The 18,609-nt window shown below is 56.4% G+C and overlaps 1 protein-coding gene across 3 annotated transcripts in view; it reads left to right on the top strand.

Moving 5' to 3' along the window:
* MVB12B (multivesicular body subunit 12B) overlaps positions 1-17,025 on the top strand; it is a gene marked incomplete at its 5' end in the record, with an annotated part of 54,254 nt that extends 37,229 nt beyond the window's left edge. For all 3 annotated transcript variants that reach the window (XM_080355706.1, XM_080355707.1, XM_080355708.1), the window contains 3 exons: positions 7,796-7,851; positions 8,928-8,987; positions 12,710-17,025. In XM_080355706.1, coding sequence (XP_080211832.1) covers positions 7,796-7,851; positions 8,928-8,987; positions 12,710-12,796 — 203 coding nt within the window. In that variant the 3' untranslated portion in view covers positions 12,797-17,025. The remainder of the gene's footprint in view (positions 1-7,795; positions 7,852-8,927; positions 8,988-12,709) is intronic.
* Between the last annotated feature and the right edge of the window lie 1,584 nt (positions 17,026-18,609).

The following is an 18,609-nucleotide window of genomic DNA, read 5'->3' on the forward strand; positions in this document are numbered from 1 at the left end:
GGAGATAATAGCAAATTTCTTCTTTTCATAATTGGACATTTCTTCCCTGTGGGCTGATGTGTGCGCAGCACTTGCATACACAATAAGCTGTGCTTTTGAAAAGCCATAACTAGCTAATAAGTGCCGCGGTGTCATCAGAGAGTAATGGTTTGCTGATTAGCATAATTAATGACAAATGGTGGTGCGGAGCGGGTGGATTGGTTTAGCAGATGATGAATGCGCCGCAGCCGAGGCTGAGCCCTGCCAGGGTGCTGGGCGCAGGGTGGCGGTGCTGGGCGATGCCGGCCGCTCGCTCATGCCGCTGTGCCGCGGGCCGGGCCCGGTGGGTGCCGGTGCCGGTGCCGTGCTGGGTGCCGGTGCCGTGCTTGGTGCTGGTGCTGGGCAGGGCTGGGCCAGGGCCTGCACGTCGGGGCCGCGCGTGGTCCTTGTCCGCCGGGCGGGCGGGAGGCTCCGGGCCGGCGTCAGTGCCGCAAGGTGGACTCATTTATCTGTGACTGGATTAATCAGGGATAATTTGCATTTGCAAATGAGACTGATAAAAATGGAGTTACCTTTTCACCTTTAAGGGGGAGGAGGGATTATTTCTAGGTTGCCTCTTTTTTAAGTGATAAGCAACTCTTTTACCAATAAGGATGAAAATACTTAATTTGCATTAGCAAAAGCAGCTAATTATTATATAGTTAATTAGCATCTGGAAATGAGGATTATCTTAATTACAAAGTACAATTTCCTTAATAGCTACAAAACTGTAAGTTTGATCTGTGTAGAGATTGGTGACTATTATTATGTAATTAGTGATCATATTAATGGTGCAGTGTACTTAGAGATAATTTGCATATGCAAATGAAATTTACCTGGTAGAAATATGTGGCTCCAGTAATAACTCTGAGCACTTAAAAATTAAATCACATTAGCAGACCTGGATCCTGAGTTGCTGTGCGGTGGCACCGTGGGTCTCCTGCAGGAGAGCTGTGGCCCTGCGCTCCGGGTGCCGGACCCTGCGGCCGGGCCGGGTCTGGTGCAGCACAGAGTGTCTGGTGCAGCGCAGCGGGTCTGGTGCAGCGCAGCGGGTCTGGTGCAGCATGCTTCTGCCCTTGCCATGCTGCCCTCCTCTCCTGCACTGCAGAGCTCGGCTTTGGGTCCTTGTTGAGGCTCTTGCGGGAGATGTCATATCACTGGACGGTGGGAGCTCGTGTTCTGTGCACCAGAGAGCTCCTGGCAGGAGACGGATGTCCCTGTCCTTTCTAGCCACGCTCGGGCTGAGTTTCTGCTTTGCACTGGGGTTTAAGGGTGCCCGTGGTATGGAGAGCGTGGTGCTTTCAGGACAGTGATCCCTCTTCTTTTCCCCGCCTCTGCTGGAAGCCATAAGCTGCCTGTTTTGAAAACATACAGTCCTTTAAAACAAAACGATGTTGAGAGGGTGCTGTGCACCCTTCTCTCCCCAGGGAGCCCTGTGGACAGATGTGGGTCAGTTGGTGCACAGCTGGAGGTGCACGGTGCTGCGGGGCAGGATGGCAGCTGCCACGGGCCCCGGTCAGAGCTCCTCAGCCGGGGAGCCCAGCACCCTCGGGTGACACCCCCTGCCCTGCTGTACAACGTCACCCTCCGCGGGTGTCTCGCAAAGGAAAATCGGAGCTTGCAGGGCCAGATATTGTATCCAAACGCAGCATGTTCCTTTAATATACCCTGCTCCGAGCCTGCGGTACTGCAGCAACTGCAGTGCAGGAAACACCGGGGCTGGAAGGAAGCGGCCGTCACCCAACAGGATGTTTCTCTCATCAAGAGGGAGAAGTTTCCAGCCGCCAGCCGGGGAACAGAGCGACCATTGTGGGGCTTCCCGAGATGCTTTTTGCAAGCGCTCGCCCCGGCCCCGTCCTGCCCGCGCCTCGTGGGCAGCCAGACACGACATGTTTAATGACTTCCAAGGAGTCTGGCTGTCATTACAGCTGGAGCTGAAAGTAATTGCAGAGCGTCTGTGTTTCTCTTCAGCGCGGCCGTGCGCGCAGGCTGGGAGCGCCCGTCCCCGCGCAGGACCTGCCGCAGCCCTGCGCCGGCCCTGCTTTCTATCTGCTCTGCTCTAATTAATTAAGGCTTGTTGCTTGGAAGTAGCACATGCTTAGGTGTGATCTTTGAAGTTTAGTGTGGTGCGGAGACTTCAAAGACGACATTTTATTAAAAAATAATAAAATCAAGAGCTCCTAAACACTTGCAATTTGAAGAGCTTGTTTGAAGTCTCTCCATGTTCTCTGGTGCTGATACAGGCGCAGTGCTGAGGTACCGCTGAGCGTCACCGTGCGGCACTTAACCTTCGCTCTATTTAAAAAAGAAAATAATCAAAAGCAGGAGTATTTTCTCAAGTGTTTTCATGTCTTGATCTAGCAGTAAAGAACTAATTGTGCTGTGTCGTGAGCTGTGCAGGAAACAGAGAAAATCAAGGCTGACAATCAAATTAGCAAAAATGAAAATTTAGTCCAGGTCTGTTCTTTTAATCAAAGTCATTTCAAGACGAACAGGAAAGCTGTAAACCTTCCCCATCACGGAGGTTTCCGTCCTTCCCGGAGGCCCCTGCTCGCCGCACCCAGCACCGTGTGGTTGGGCACTGGTGCTGTCGCGCCACCCGGCACGGGCGCCGGCACCGGGTTCCTCTCGGCGCCGCGGGAGCGTGTCCGGAGGGGCCGAGCTGGGCCGGCGCCCCTGCCCGCGGGGCTGCCGGGCAGCGCCTGCTGGAGCGCAGCGTGGGACGGGTCTGCTCTCACCAGCGTCTTTGGGTAACGAGAGGCTGTGCAGGGCCGGCCACCCCCAGCGCCCGTCACAGCCGGTGGCCACGGCCTCTGTGGGAATGGCACAGCCGGGAGCCCGAGCGACAGCCGGAGCTGCAGGACGTCCCGGAGAGGCCGCCGGGTTTGTCACATCGCGGGTGTGCTGGGCTGGGGCAGCTCTGCGCCCCCGGGTCCCTTCATGACCTCTCCGGTAGCGTCAGGTCTGGGAAAGACCCGAAGGCTCTTGTGGAGTTACAGAAAGCCATTCTGAAATGTGAGATCATTTAAATTTTAAAAGCGGTGATGGTACGTGTTGGCGGTTTTTTGTTGGTTTGGATTAGCAATGCTTGATGTTCAAAGTTACGCAGGAAAATGTTTTGTAAGGGCTTTATTTCCGTATTTATTTAAATATTTTGAACGTCAGCAGTGTAGAGGCCATGCAAAAGCAGCAATAAAGAAGTGCAGAGCTATAAAAGCTGATGGTGGGAATTCAGACGCAGAAGCAGCCGTCGTTTCCTCGGGAGCGAGGTGCGTCAGCCCTGGCGTGGCTGTGTCCCGCTGCCGCGCTGAGGAGCCGACGCTGGCCGCAGTGCGCGCACCGCGCCCGCCAGGCCCCGCGGCCGCTGTTACTGTGCCCGGAGCCAAGTGTGGCCATGGTAGCATTTTTCATTTCCCTGACGTTACCATTAATAAAGCAGTGATCCAAAAGCAGCTTTGCTGAGTCTGTTCTTTATGCTTCCATCACTCACGACTAGATAATTTCACACAGGATCGTTTTTAAATTAAATGACGATAAAAGCGCTCTGCTGTCCTGTGCTCACTAGTTCACAGAAGTCTATCAAGTCATTAATGTGTCATGACAAACTGCTAGTTGGATACAAGAGTAATGAATTATTTGCATACAGAACAGGTTGAACTTTGTGCGCGATGACACGTGTGTCACGCGGTGGTCACCGGGAGCTCCTGCAGGTCCCCGGGCGCCGCGCCGGGCGCGTCCGTGGTGCTTTTTGTGTCCCTGGCTGCTTCTCAACGGCTGTTTCGAGAAAGCGTCTGATCATTGGAGATTTCAATGAAAATTGTACAGATTTTCATAATCACCATTAATCACCACATATTTTTCAAGATAATTACAGCAATTATTATTTAGATTCCTCTTTTATGTGCGCATTGTAGAAAAGAACAAGTGCTTATTACGGCGGGTAGTGTAGAGAGCTACAGTCTGAAGTTCTTTGTCACCCAGAAACTCATTATGTTAGCTGATGCTGCCTGTGAAAGTTCATCAGCACGTTTAAATTGGGGTAGCATTGGCAGGTCTGATTATTTAAATCTGGTAGCTTTGCTAAAAATATAGTTATTCAAGAAAGATGAATTACTAATTTGACAACTGAGATGTAGCTGGAGTCTCCGGCACAGAAGGCAGCATCTATCCTGTGCTTATGGGAGGGTGACAGTACTTTTCAGATTAAAGAGAGAATTTCTGAGCGAGCTAACAAGTTTTATTTATAGAGCAGAGTTTTGGGGTTTGCCCTTTAGAGGCTCAGAGTAAGTCTTAGTACGTGCTGATGAAGGAGCAGGCGCAGTTAGAAGGTGGCCGTGCGGCTGTGGCCCTGCGCCCGCTGCGGGGTGGCCCCGTGCCCTGCTGGGCACCACCAGCCTCCTCCCAGCGGGGTTCGCGGGGACCGTCCTTCGGGGCTTGGTGTTCGGAACACGCTTCTGGCCGCTGGCTCCTTTCAGCTCCTTTATCTAATTGCAGCGACTGAGCTAATGGGCTGTGACCCTCCGGGAGGAGCCGCTCCTGGGGACAGCAGAGTGCCATCGCAAGCATTCTGCTCTCTGAAATCCCGTTTTGTTTTGTTCTGCTTGAGGGAGAAAGGCGCAGGCACCTCCGCAGTCTCTTGTGGACGCTGTGGGTGCAGCTGCACGGGGAGAACCTGCTGCCACGGGTCCTGGGGCTCTGGTGAGCAGCGGTGCTGGGTGGCTCTGGTGAGCGGTGGTGCCGGGTGGCTCTGGTGAGCGGTGGTGCCCAGGTGACGGTGCCGGGTGGCTCTGGTGAGCGGTGGTGCCCAGGTGGCTCTGGTGAGCGGTGGTGCCAGGCCCGGCAGGGTGACATCCTGTGGCCCTGCTCAGCTGCGCAGGACAAGAGCAGCTTTGCTGGCCTGGGCGAGGAGCCCCTCGGTGATCTGTGCGATGTGCAGACAATTTATAGGTCTTTAAAGATATTTTAAAGTCACAGCGTTTTAAAGAGTTACAGCCTACCTGGATTAGGTGTGAGTTTCCTCCCGTGGTGACACGAGTGATGCTGCGGCGGCAATGCTTTAAAGGTGGGACCTTGTCCAGTTTTTTTGTTCTGAATCAGTACATGTTGCCTTTGGAAAGAGAGTTGTACTTTATCATCCACCAGCACCAACTCCTTTTAGCCCTCTGTGTTACCGTCTCTGGTCTCGAACGCGGCACAGATTGACATCGAGGGACGTTGACCAGACTGAAACAAGAACCGCAGCTCCGGGCCGGAGCCTGGCTGGTGAGTCTTGGTGCTGCCCGGGGAACTGGTAACACCAGGCACAATCTCAGCACAGTCTGTGCTCATCAGAGCCTGCCAGGAATGCTTCAGGAGAAACAGGGAAAAAAACGAGAGGCTGCTGCTGATGTTTATTTACAGCACAACATCAGAACAAGGGACATGGAATTAAAAGCCTCCTACAGTTCTGGTTTCATTTAATTTTATTATGGAACTAACTGACTGCTGTAAAGGCAGTTGCGCGCTGTCTCGTGGTGCGCGGCGGGCGCGCTGGTGCCCGTACCCGGGTGCTGGACCCGCGGGCGGCGCGGACGCTCCTGCTGCCCTGGGGTGGCTGCCCGCGGTCACCGTCACCGCCCGCCCGTCCGCGGGAGCTGCTGCGCCCACCAGCGCCGAGCCCGAGCTGCGCTGCGCAGCCCCACCGCGGCACCGGCCTGATGTTGACGTGAGCTGGGTCAGGGTTGTGCTGGAGCAGATTGTCACTGCATCTGTTAATCTTCTTGGGTTTGGATTTACCCTCCTGGAAGGAAGTTGGGTGCCCCATCCCTGTGAATGTGAAAAAGCCCTTTGTAGGCAGCAGCCGCTTTGACTCTTCCTGCAGGACAGCAGCAGCACCTCCACGGGTGAGCAGGGGACTCGGGGCTGTCCTTCTGTCCTTCCTGGCCATGGTCCAGCCTGGGAGCCGAGGCGAGGGACGTGTCTGCGGGTCCCACCATTGCCCGCAGCCTCCGTGCGCCCGCGCAGCTCTGCAGGCCGGGCCGGGGACGCTGGGGCAGCCTCTGCTGCTTTATTTCTGTAAAGTTTCCTGCACTGGGGGTGTTTAACTCTCCTGAGTGCTGGAGCCTGGCTGTGACCAAGCCCTGAATGCTGCTTTCCGCTGTCTCTCTGTAATGTGTTTTACCAGCAGCCTCGTGACGGGCCTGACACGCCGGCTCCGCGCACGCTCCCGCGCTCTGGGAGTGCAGCATTAATAACACACTTCTATGCATCATGCCATTTTTAAGCATGATCGTTATGATAAAGGGCATCTACTTAATTACAGGCCTGCTTAATTACAGCTCTGTTGAAGCTCGTTTGTTTAGGAGAATGCTAATTGTGCTGCTGAGCCTCTGGCACACCCTGCTCTCATCTGCCGCGTTGCGCTGAGCGGGGCTGGAGCGCGAGGACCAGGGACGGACGGGGCTGCGGGAGACGGGCGCGCTCATCGCAGCTTATTCTTTAAATTGCGTTACAAAAGCCGGCGTGTGACTGATCAAAGCAGGTTTCTGTCGGGATAACAAACGCAGATGGTCTTTCAGGTTCAAAACTTCCTGGATTTGGTGATGCTGCTTTTCATCTGTTTCCTTTTGTTTCATGCAGCTTTGTGGCTGCCACATAGCACCTTTGATAGTGAAAATACTCCGGTGGAGGGGTTTTTTAAGTCAAAAATACACAAAGCAAATGTAAAATGCTAAGCATCATTAAATAACCCTTGTTAAATCACTAGTGTGGTAACTCACTGGTGCTGGTGGAAGTTACAGCCAGCAAGCAGAGAAACACCGGATTCATGGGTGCGGATGCTTTGTGGAAGAAAACCTTGTTTGAGGATTACTCGAGGGCATTTCAGGGCTTAAACTGGCTCTAGTTTGAAGTCTAGATTTCTTTCAGAGCTGAAATGGAAAGACAGAAGATGTTAAGGTGTCACTGAAACAAAGCGGGCGTATTTGGGTCTGCACTCTGCCTTAGAAATGCGCCGTTTTCAGTCATGTGGAAGTTGCTGAGTTACACATTTTAGAAGAAGCGTCTCCCTTGCACTGACACCTCTTGCAGGAGGCTTTCTGCGAAGGCTCCAGGGCGGTGATGGCAAGACAAAACCACCGAGCATCACTGCACTGTCTAAGGAGAAAACACGAGAGACATAAAGGCAACCAATGCTGGTGGCATGGCTGAGGCTGTGTGCAGAGAGGGACTGGCCCGGTGACTCGCGCTGTGCCGTCCTGTCCCTGTGTCTGTCCCCGAGCAGTGCTGGTGTCCGCCCTGCGGGTCAGTTCTGCAGGTGCTGCGGCTCCGCTGCTCACGGCCGGGGAGGCCGGCGCGTCCCCGGTGTTTGCGTCCTGCCCGGGCAGCGCGCTCACTGCCGCGGGGCACGAGTGACACAGGCCAGGCGTGCTCCTTGTCCTCTTGCTCAGGTGGCTCTGTGTGCCAGCACTCTGTAGATCTCTGTCCTCTTGAACTGTTTGGGTTTGGTTTCAAATACTGTCCTGGTTTGGCAGCTGAACCAAATGGGAATACTCAGAACTGAGACCATGAGATTGTATGTGGATAGAGCAGGATGGTCCCGGGGGTTCCTGAGCCGGCTGTGTCTCAGGCAGACGGAAACCACCAGCGGGTTGGAGGGAGGAGAAGGCTGGCGGTAACTTCTGTGAGCTATCAGTCCTGTCAATGCCGTGAATACTTGGTCTGTCACTGGGAATGTGTGAAGCTGCATGTCATAAGTCAGCTGGAAATGTGATGTGTCTGCTCGTTTTGTCCCTTTCAGCGATGGATGGAGTGCCTTTTATGATTTCGGAGAAGTTTGCCTGTGCTCCTGAAGGGGTGAGTTGCCGTTGTTGTTCTCCCAGCGTCTGAAATTCATCCTTCCGTGGGGAGTGATCACAAGACATCAACACAAATTACCTGTTTCTGGGAGCTTTTCTTTTGTGGGTTCTCATACATTCACAGTGGGTGAGATGCCCCAGGGCTGTGACAATACTTTCCTGCAGGGTGGGAATGGCTTCTGCCAGATCACTCCTAAAACTGAAGTGTCCTGGGAGTTGAAGGTTTATCACTGTCAGAAACAGAAATAGCAATGGGACTGTATGGTGCTGGAAGCATTTCTAATTCCTTAGCATGGATTGTACCGATTCACAATGAGTTGGAGCGTCCCTGAGCCCCAGTGCTAGTTTAAGTCGGTGATCCAGAGCTCAGATGCTCTGCATCCCATTGCCAGTTCTGATCCATCCGATCCTAAAACAATATCTCTTTAAAAATCAATTTACAAGAAGCTGTTAAGGCAAGCACCAAGCCATCAGCTCGCTCTGACGTTTCACGTGGTGCTCCTGCTTTGTGCTTTCTGCTGCTGACACAACCCGCGGGTGCAGCCGGACGTGCTTTCTCACCACCACTGCTTTCTGAAAGCGTTGTTTGTGGGCCGCTGTTCCCAGAAAGCTGGAGTCCCCGCTGCGAGGGTGAATGCAGAGAGATCAGGTCGTGCTAATCCTCCCCTCGGATCCTTTAGACACCATTGCCACCACATGGTCAGTTTGGTCGGGCTTTCCCGCCGGCGCTGCCGCTCACACCCAGCCCTGCGGCCACAGCAATCCGCGGGGTGTCAGCAGTGCCCGCCGGTCACAGCCGCCCTGCCGCACCGGGGCGGCTGAAATCCCCCTGTGCCAAGGGACACCGGATGGGTGTCAGCTGTCCCTACCCGGGGAGAAAGGCGTTAGAGCTGTTATCCCTGATCCATCATCTTCTTCACACGGGTGGTGGGCTGAGAAACAGGTCTCTGCATGTGTTTACAGATGGTGCCTGTAAATCTCTGGTAATAGAATATTTGCTGGCATTAAACAAAACAAAAAACCCCTTAATTTGACATTTCTGTTTCTTTTTTACCCTTTTGCTTTTCTTGCCAGATGCAGCCGGTTGATCTCCTGGGCATCACAATCAAAACCCTTGCAGAAATCGAGAAGGAGGTAGGTAGCCAGCCGGGCAGTAAGCGAAGTGCGGTGAGAGCTGCGTTCACCTCGCTGTGAGGTCCCTTCCCTTGTGGAAAAGGTCTCTCTTGTCTTTCTCGAGCCTCTGCTGGTGCATAAAGTCAATGTGGAGTCAAACAGTGAACTCAGAGTTAGCGATGTCCACTGTAATCTGTGCCGGGGGAAGAAGCTTTAGGTGTTGAATCTAACAGCAAAGTCTGCTACTCTCCTTTTAATTCAGATGTCTTTCTTATTTAACTTTTCTTTCTCATGTATTAACAAAACGTTTTACAAGCAGGGTACTGCTTGTGTTAAGTTGCTCTTGCATCTCAGGGAAGCAAATGGACTTGATAAAGCAATGTCAGGTAACCTGGTTCAGCATTTTCAGTTTGATGGTGCTGGTAACTTGTCACCAGGAGAACCAGGCTGCGCTGCCAGCGAGCGTGGGGAGGGGACAGCCGTCAGCGCGAGGGCGGGCTGGTGCTCCCGAGGGAGCGTTTCGGCACGGGCCGTGTGGTGCTGAGCGGCTGTGTCCGGGCGGCTGGGCGGACAGCGGCAGCGGGGCTGCCTGGGCGGCCCTGTGAGGAGAGGTTGACACCCGCCGGCTCCCCGGCACCCGCGTGTTCTGTTACAGGCTGTACGTGTTTCAGGGTAATGAAAAGTATAATTATGCAGCCCATATTCCTTGATGAAGCATCTTGTCTGCGCATAGATAGCTACGCATATAAATATTGTGAATTTCTGCATGGCTTTATTTCCCTTGCAAGCAATAGCACCATTACAGCAAATCTTCTGGATTTCCAGAGCAGCGCGAACGTTTTCCCTGGAGCTAGATGCCTGGCAAAAATACTCCCAAAGAATTCCTAGAGTTATTGTTCTTGGTCGCCACATTTGCAGATGTACGCACCCATCCTCCAGGCTGCGAGACGAGCTGGGTGAGGGACTCCACCCCATCAGGAGAACCGACAGAAACGGGCACAATCCTGTGCTGCACGCCCGGGCCATGCTGGCAGCCAGCAGCTCCGCGCAGCAGCACCGTGCCGTGCCGCGGCAGCTCCGCGCAGCAGCACCGTGCCGTGCCGCGGCAGCCTGAGCACGCGGTGCGTGGCGGTGCAGCCCACGCTGGAGGCGGTTTTGCCATCTGCCACGGCTATGTGGGTGGACGCCGGGCGCAGAGGAGCCATCAGCACTGTGGGCTCTCCCCACAGGGCCCAGGGGTTGGTTTGGCAACTCCTGCCAGTGCTGCGCAGAGGAGCATCACCGGGCATGTGGCGCAGGTGGCGGTGGCTGTGAGGGCTGCGGTGGCAGTGAGGGCCACGGTGGCAGTGAGGGCTGCGGTGGCTGCAGTGGCAGTGAGGGCCGCAGTGGCAGTGAGGGCTGCGGTGGCTGCGGTGGCAGTGAGGGCCGCGGTGGCAGTGAGGGCTGTGGTGGCAGTGAGGGCCGCGGTGCCGCGCGGCTGTAGCAGTGCCATGGGCCGTCGGGCTGCGCGGGCTGCAGGGTGCGCCCGTCCTCATCTCGGCTTGGCATTGAGCGAAAAGTCTAGAGAGAGTCTAATTAGTAAAGTGAGCATCTAATATTAATCATTCCTTTTAAACTGACAAGGAAGGCAGTTCATTTAACCACTTAATTGCTACAAGTTTTCATGGGCTGCTCTTTACAAATATATTTAATGAAGAAGTTGTAAATCTAAAGGAGCTTAAAATTTTAATTTTATACAGAAATATTTTTCCTTGTTCTCATGTTTGTAGTCAATTCTCCAGAGTGTAGTCACATGAAATGTTCGTTAAATGAACATATTTGCTAACTGGCATGATTTCAGTTTTTAAAACATTGGTTCCAGCAATTAGGCATTTTTTTCAGTTCCCAAATGACTAGAGAAATTCGTCTTGATTATAATTGCTCTTAGCCACGCATATCTAATTTGTGTCTTTTTAAGTGTTAATTAGTAAACAGTTTGAGCTGACATCTTTATGTGTTTGTGTGTTGAAAAATGAGGCTTATTGCTTATTTAGCTCGGGGCTGGTGCTGCTCGCTGTGACATCGTGACATTGAGGGAAAATTAATGAAGACGCGTGTGCCGGTTCGGAGGCGGCCCCGCGTACAGCCGGAGCGGCCCGGCGCGCCCCGCCGCTCCTCCAGTTTTCCCCGGTTCTCTCCCCGGTTCTCTCTCCGGTTCTCTCCCAAGTTCTCCCCCAAGTTCTCCCCACTTCTCTCCGGTTCTCTCCCCGGCTCTCTCCCCCGTTCTACCCGGTTCTCCCCATTCCAGCCGCTCCGCCGCAGCGCCCGCGCGCCCCCTGCCGGCCGCGCCCCGGCAGCCCCGCGGTCCGTACCCGGTGTCGGGTCCGTGCCCCGTGTCCGGTCCGTGCCCGGTGTCGGGTCCGTGCCCGGTGTCGGGTCCGTGCCCGGTCCGTGCCCGGTGTCGGGTCCGTGCCCAGTGTCCGGTCCGTGCCCAGTGTCGGGTCCGTGCCCCGTGTCCGGTCCGTGCCCGGTGTCCGGTCCGTGCCCGGTGTCCGGTCCGTGCCCGGTGTCCGGTCCGTGCCCGGTGTCCGGCCCGTGCCCGGTTCCCGCGGCCGCAGGGTCGGCGTGTCAGGGGCGGCAGCAGCTGCCAGAGCGTCCGCGGCCTCGCCGGCGCCGCTGGTGGCGCGACAGCCGGGACAGACAGGACTGGGCATTGGAGCAGAGACGGGCAGGTCCGTGTCCATCGGGAGTGGCTGGAGCAGCCGGTCCAGCTGGTCCCTCCCGGAGCAGCGTGCAGCCCTCGCACGGCTCCCGGCGCTCTCGGCACTGTGGACAAGCCCGCGGCAGCCCTGGCACAGCCAGTGCATGCAGCTCCGCGGCTCTGTCCCAACACGCGTGGCTGGGGACAGGGGCCAGCAAGGTCACTTGGGGACATTTCGTCGGGTAACAGGGGTAACAGGCAAAAACTAAAGCGCAGGAGGTTCCATCTGAATACGAGGAGGAACTTCTTTCCTTCGAGGGTGCGGAGTCCTGGCCAGGCTGCCAGGGTGGCTGTGGAGGCTCCTTCTCTGGAACCATTCAAACCCCTGTGCCACCCGCTCTGGTGACCCTGCGTTAGCTGGGTTGGACGATGTGATCTCTGCCGGGGTGCCACAGCGTGCCACGAGATGGCACTGCTACGGCACGCTCCCCGCGCCGCGGTGCCCAGGGCCACGCAGCCGCGTCCAGCCACCGAAGGGGCGTCCCTGCTTGCAGCAGTGGCCGGCGGGCCCCTGGGGTCTGTCCGTCTGGCCGCTGGGGTCTGTCAAGCGGAACAGCTTGTTTTTACCAAGTTTCATGCACCTTGCCAAACCAAAAATGTTAATTCTGGTGGTACTAGCTTGTGTAAATGAGGCCTGCAAAGGAGAACCTTTCTGACTAGCTGCTTTACGCGCAGGGTTAGCGTGGTCATGTTTGTGTTAACACTGAATTTAAGGGAAGGGGGGCGGATCCTGCCCAGGACTGGCAGGTGTGGGGTCAGGCGCTGCCAGCGGCTCCCCTGCTGTGGCCCTGCCTGTGGCAGGGATGTCACAGCTCAGGGTGCTGCCAGGCCTGGTCCTTATCTCGTTGTGCTACTTGTTGTATTGTCCCAGCGCGGGCCAGGAGCGCGGCTGTGTGGCTGTGTGGCTGTGTGGCTGCGTGGCCGTGTGGCCAGGTGGCCGTGCACCCTGTGCCGGGCTGCGTCGGTGATGCCCACGGTTCCTCTCTCTCGCTTTGCCCCGCAGTACGACTACAGCTTCCGGACGGAGCAGAGCGCGGCGGCGCGGCTGCCGCCCAGCCCCACGCGGTGCCCGCCCGTGCCGCAGTCCTGAGGGGGCCGCCGGCGCCGGAGCAGCGTGTGCGTGCATACTACTGAGCAGGACACGGCACGGGCCATCCCGGCAGAGTTCGGCTCCTGCCATCGCCGCCCAACCTGCGCTGCACCAGCTCCTCCTGCACACACCGCTCCACACCTCGGACTGCGCGACCTTTGGCAGCTGCTCCCCCTGCTGCAGACGCCTCCACGTGAGTACGTGACCGGAGCCTGACAGCAGCCCCTCGGTTGTCCCCACTTTGTAACCCCTGCTGCAGGACAGAAATGTCACAGAAGCCAGAGCTGTAACGAACTGCTGCACACAGCAAGCCATGAGCTCGCGGACCATCAAGATATGCTCAGCCGTGAACCCTAAAACTAAGGAAGAGTAAAAGGCCCCTGGGCGTCCCAGCGCACCGGTGTGGGGTCATGCTGGGCTCTGCGCGCCAGGCGAGGAGGCCCCTGCGGCGCTCGGTTCAGGCAGCAGCCGAGCGCAGCGGTGCCCTGGCCTCCTCCGCCCGCGTGCAGACACGCGGCAGCTCCGCTGTGGCCGCGCTCAGCCCCGTGCTGGGATCCCTTGGTTTTGCTGGGCTGGCAGGGCTGGGATGGCTGCTCAGAGCTGCCCTGGGCCCATCCCCACCCTAGCAGGGCGCAGGGGGCACCAGCTGCACGGCAGTTCCTGAGCTGAAGCACGTGCTTTGCACAGCGTGTCTGTGTGTCCGTCAGGACCTGCAGTGACAAACATCCTGCGTTTCTTCCCGGGCTGGGTGCCGGCAGCAGCCCCGCTGACCCCTTGGCAGCCTGCGTGCTGTCACCTGCCCGACGCTTGGGACAGTGTTCCAGTGTTCGCCCACCAGCTGCTAAAACGAGAGCTGTGCCCGTCCGGCGCGCTCCCGGAAGCACTGAACTCTGACGCGGTGCAGGATCAGAGCGGGATCGTTAAACCCTGAGCTCCGCCTGCCTGTGCTCGCTGACCTCAGCTCGCTCCCCCGCCGAACGCATGTCCTGGAGAAGTCTGTTGCTGTAATAAGTTATTTAGAAGTGCCCATCTGACTCCGTGCTGCTTTTTCAAGTCTCTGCTGTAGAACAAAGCTACATCATGGCAGCAAAATGGCAATTTTTGAGTAGTGTTAAAATGTACAACTTTTTCTATTGTAAGATACTGATTACCTAACCCTATTGAAATGCAATTGCCATAGTAACAAAGAACAGTATTGCCGCTCTCGGTCTGGGTCGTACGTGTGCCCTGACCTGCTTTGCACTGCTCTTGATTGATCTCGCGTTTTCTAGTTGGACAGATGGTGACTAACAGTAGGTTTTGTACTGTCAGCTTGTATTTTTTATTTGTACATATGTAAAGTATTTCTTGTCCAAAGATTCATTTCTGGTCTTAAGGCACCGTACCATATTGCTGGGATAATGAGCACAAACTACCGTAATATTCAGGACAGACTGATTCCAGGTCTTTGCTTCAACTTCTTCCAGTCAGGTAAATAATTTTGCGATGCTGCCTCTGTAGAGCAAGGCTGTGCCATTGGAAAGCGAAGGCCCATTTGGTTGCAGGTGTGTCATGTTTGGGCAAAAGAATTAAAGCTGCACCATTCCCACCAGCTCCGGAGGTTGGGTGACCCCTGGACGTGCTCGTTTACTTGGAGGCTGCAACACCATTTTCAGTTATTTATCCTGCAGGAAAGCGAAGCCAGACCTCACTGCCAGGCTCACAAAGGGTAGATTGATGACGCCGACACCGACAAATGAACACACCATGGCAGCCTGGTCATTCGGCTCAGGTTCACTTGAAGTTCAAATCCACTCCATGCTGTAGTACTCTGCCCATCTCATCCATCTTTTGTCTTTCTATTTTTCTGCTTGTCACTTGTTCTGTGGTTTTCTGTGGCATCCGTTTATCGCTCTCCCGTGGCTCAGTGCACACGCAGCAGGTGAAGCCCCACGCGGCGCTGCCCGGCGGTGGTGGCTGGGCCGGGCAGGGCGGCCGGTGCGGGGCAGAGCCGGGGGGCGGCTGCCGGGCCCCCAGCCCGGTCTCATTCCCGTGCAGCACTGGGGCAGCGGTGCAGGGCCCGGGGCACTCCTGCTGCGTCCCAGAAAGACGGGCAGGTGGCTTCAAGTCCCTTCCCGTGAGATTTACCTTAGACAGCATCAGTAGATAAAATTGGTGCTTTATATTTATAGCAACAGTTCCGTTTGCTCAGCTGCCTTAAAGATAGCAAGCTCAGCTTTCTCTTCAGTGACCTACAAGAAACACTGGATGGCTCTAAACGCTGACAGGACACGGAGCTGGGACCAGCATCTCTGCAATCTTCGGGATATATTTGTGTAGTTGGTTCTCACTCTTCCCTCTCTTACACTGGCCTAGCAAAGCAGCTTCGGGGTGTATCTGCAAAGCAACTTGAAAGCCAAGTTGGGTCTGTACAGCGTTTCTGCAGCGTGACTCTGCGAGGTACCGGCGCAGCCGCTCTGTGGTACCGGTGTAGCAGAGGCGTTTGAGGCGAAGAGCTGCAGCCGCGAGAGCCCCCGAGCTCCCAGAGCTGCTGGCAGAGCCTGAGGACGGGGCAGGTCCTGAGCGCAGGGCCCGGAGCCGCGCTGGGGAGCGCGGTGAGACACAGCGCAGGGTGCTTCGCTGTCACTCGTCGGCTTCTCAGTCCACCAACTATGGAAAGCTTTTGTATTTCACCTCTGAATTCCCAAGATCCTGAGCATCAGATCAGCATTTCCACAGGCGGGTGTTATTTGCTGTTCCCTAACCTTGGTACTCGCAGCCAGGCCTTGCAAGGCTGGTCCTTGTGTCCTGGCAGCAGGTCCTCCCCGCTGGCAAGTGCCAGAGCCGGAACCGGCATCTCTGCATCTCGCTCCCCGCCTGGCCAGAAGGCAACTGCGGCAGCATTGGCCCAGGCAGTAAACAGTCAGGGAGCCCGATGTGGACGTTGTCTGGCTGTGGAGAAGCCTTTGGAGTGTAAGGGGAGGGGATGAGTCAATGGAGAGCAGCAAAAGCGGATTTACAGAGCTGTATCAGATGTGCTTGGTTAGCTTGCCTCTATTTCTAGAACAAAACTAGTCTCTAGGTAGCTTAGTCTTGTGGCTGACGGAGAAATCAGTTTGCCAAATTATCATGTGTGTGCAACAGAGACAGAAAAGCAGTAGTGAGGGGTTTGCTTACTGCAAATACACCTTCTGATGTGAATTAGTGGTGACACGCTGCCTCCTGGATTTCCCGCGGCGAAGGGCAGGTCGTGCGCCGCGGCGGCTCGCGGGCCGGCCAGGCCGCGGTGCTGTCCGCTGCGCTAGCGGGGAAAGGCAAGGAATTAGTCCAGAGAGTAGAGTGTGAACTTCGTGATAAAATTCAAGTGTGGACAGATGTAGCTGTAGTTACATAGGAATAAACTTTGTCAGCCTTTTTTCCTTTGACTGTCACCGAGTTTGCCCGCGGTGTTTGTAGGAGGGGTCCCCGGGAGCCTCCTGTGTAGTGAGGTTGTTGGTAGTCTGTAGCGTTGGGCTCCTTTGGTTTCGCACCTGCCCCGTCCCCCTGGTTTCCTGAGCTCTTCAGCCTGACCCCGCGCACGCGGAGCCTGGAGAAGCTCCGACACGGACAGACGGACACTGGTGCGGCGGGAGGGAAACGGGATGCGGTGCCGTGGCGCCGGCCGGTCCCACGTTGGCCTTCACCTCCCCGCTGCCCGCGGGCGACTCAGGGTCTGTCCCCACGTCTGTCCCCGGGTCCCACGGGGGTGGCAGCGCAGCTCACCCCGAGCGGTCCCGGTCCCGGTCCCAAGGGCTCGCGCCCCTCGCTGCCGTCGCATCCCGACCCCAGCCGCAGCCTTGCCCAGCGGCTCGAGCGCTGCCGGCCCAGCCGGCCGGAGCCGCGGGGGCCGCAGCAGCGAGGGGGCTCCCCTGCTCCTCAGTAAGGTGCTGCTCACTTCATTCAGTACAGGGAAACCAAACAGTTTGGATATTCTGGTCGTTTATTGTGAAATTGTTTCCTAACAGCAACAGTTTTAAATGTCATCATGCAAATGGAAAAGAGAAACCTTTTATGCAGTTGCAAAGTGTTTTTTTAAGATGCTATGCATTTTGTTGGGTTACTGAAAGTGAATTTACTGTGCATTAATCTTATGAATGTTACTACGTTTTATATTTATTTTAGATGACCCTCCTGTATTTTACGAAGGGAAGTTTCATTGTGTGATAACTTAGTCTGTATTCTTAATATAATTTGTTAAATAAAACTTGTTTTAATCAGTTTGTTCTCTGTGCTTTGTGTGCGTTTTAAATTTGGAATAGAAGCAGCTTAAAATGCTGCAGCTCGGCCTCGCGGGAGCAGGAGGGGGCATCCCTGGGGACCAGCCGCCCCGCTCCCTCCGCGCCGGCGCTGCCGGGACTCCGCAGCCCCGGGCGTCTCCAGAGGGAGGAGTCGGTGCTTGTTCTGAACTGAGCTGCTGTGTAGCGGTTGTAGCTGCGGCACCAGGAACCGCTTCTGTGTCTGGATGTGATCTCAGGTTTGCTGGATGCAGGAGATGCTGCAGCTCAGGGCGGCAGTGGCCTTGCCGGGAGCACCGGCGCTGCAGCCGGAGCAGCAGTGGCTGCAGCAGCCGCGTGCAGCAGGTGACAGCAGCACACAGGGTGACACACCAGCAGGTGACAGCAGCGCGCAGGGTGACACACCAGCAGGTGACAGCACCAGCAGGTGACAGCAGCGTGCAGCTTGCACGGGGCCACACGAAGTCCCTTTGGCCACCTCCCAGCAGTGAGGAGACACCTCAGTACTGGCAGGATGGGGCACAACGTGGCAAGAATCCCTGGCGCAGGGATGGTGCGGGTGCGGGTGCTGCTGAGGGCAGCGCTCAGCTCAGGCTGGGGCCCATTCCCTGGGCTCGGGCTGGTGGCGCTGCCGGGTCCCAGTGGCAGTGCCGGGTCCCAGAGGCGGTGCCAGGTCCCAGAGGCGCTGCCGGGTCCCAGTGGCAGTGCCGGGTCCCAGAGGCGGTGCCAGGTCCCAGAGGCGCTGCCGGGTCCCAGTGGCAGTGCCGGGTCCCAGAGGCGGTGCCAGATCCCAGAGGCGCTGCCGAGTCCCAGTGGCGGTGCTGGGTCCCCGTGGCAGTGCCGGGTCCCAGTGGTGGTGGCTGCCGTGCCGGCTGGTACCCACGTGGCTGGTGGCAGCAAGACCCGGCAGGGAAGAGGACTCCTCAGGTGGGGACAGGCCAATACCGCAGCTCTAGAACTGCAAATTGTTGTCCTTTGTGCTAAATTATTCATCTAAACTTGACCCAAGCTGGTGGAGCAAAATACGACCTCTGGCATCTTCTCTCATCCCAGCCAGTATTTCTGTCTCACTTATTTTGAGTGGTCTTTGAATTAAAGGAGATTAATACCCAAGTTCCCAATGTTCTCTTCACGCACGTGTTTTTATAACCTCCTTTTGAAAGTGAGAACCATTTGTTTCACCAAAACTAAGTCACTGCATCTCGGAGCTGCCGTGGGAGCCGTCGCTGCCACCTGATCGAATATCCCGGCCGGGGAGGTGACGGTGCAGGGGGGACGTAAACCGGAGTGAGCCCGTCCTGCGCACCAGCTCACGTCTCCCCGTGTTGGCGTGCGGGACGGAGCTGCCGCGGAGCCATTGCCGAGCCGCGCGCCCGCGAGCGTCAAACCCGCTCCTGCCTGAAGAGCTGCTGCCGCCGGACGCGGCGTCGGCTCTGCCGCACGTGGAGCCGCGTGCTGCCGCTCCTCTGCTGCCTGGAGCACCTGCTGGGGAGCAGCCGTGTCCCAGCCCTCGTGTGCCTGCGGTTGGACCCGGGACCTTCGCCCCGCCGGTGAACGGCA

Source organism: Nesoenas mayeri, assembly GCF_963082525.1.
Source record: "Nesoenas mayeri genome assembly, chromosome: 18".
Taxonomy (NCBI): Eukaryota; Metazoa; Chordata; class Aves; order Columbiformes; family Columbidae; genus Nesoenas; species Nesoenas mayeri.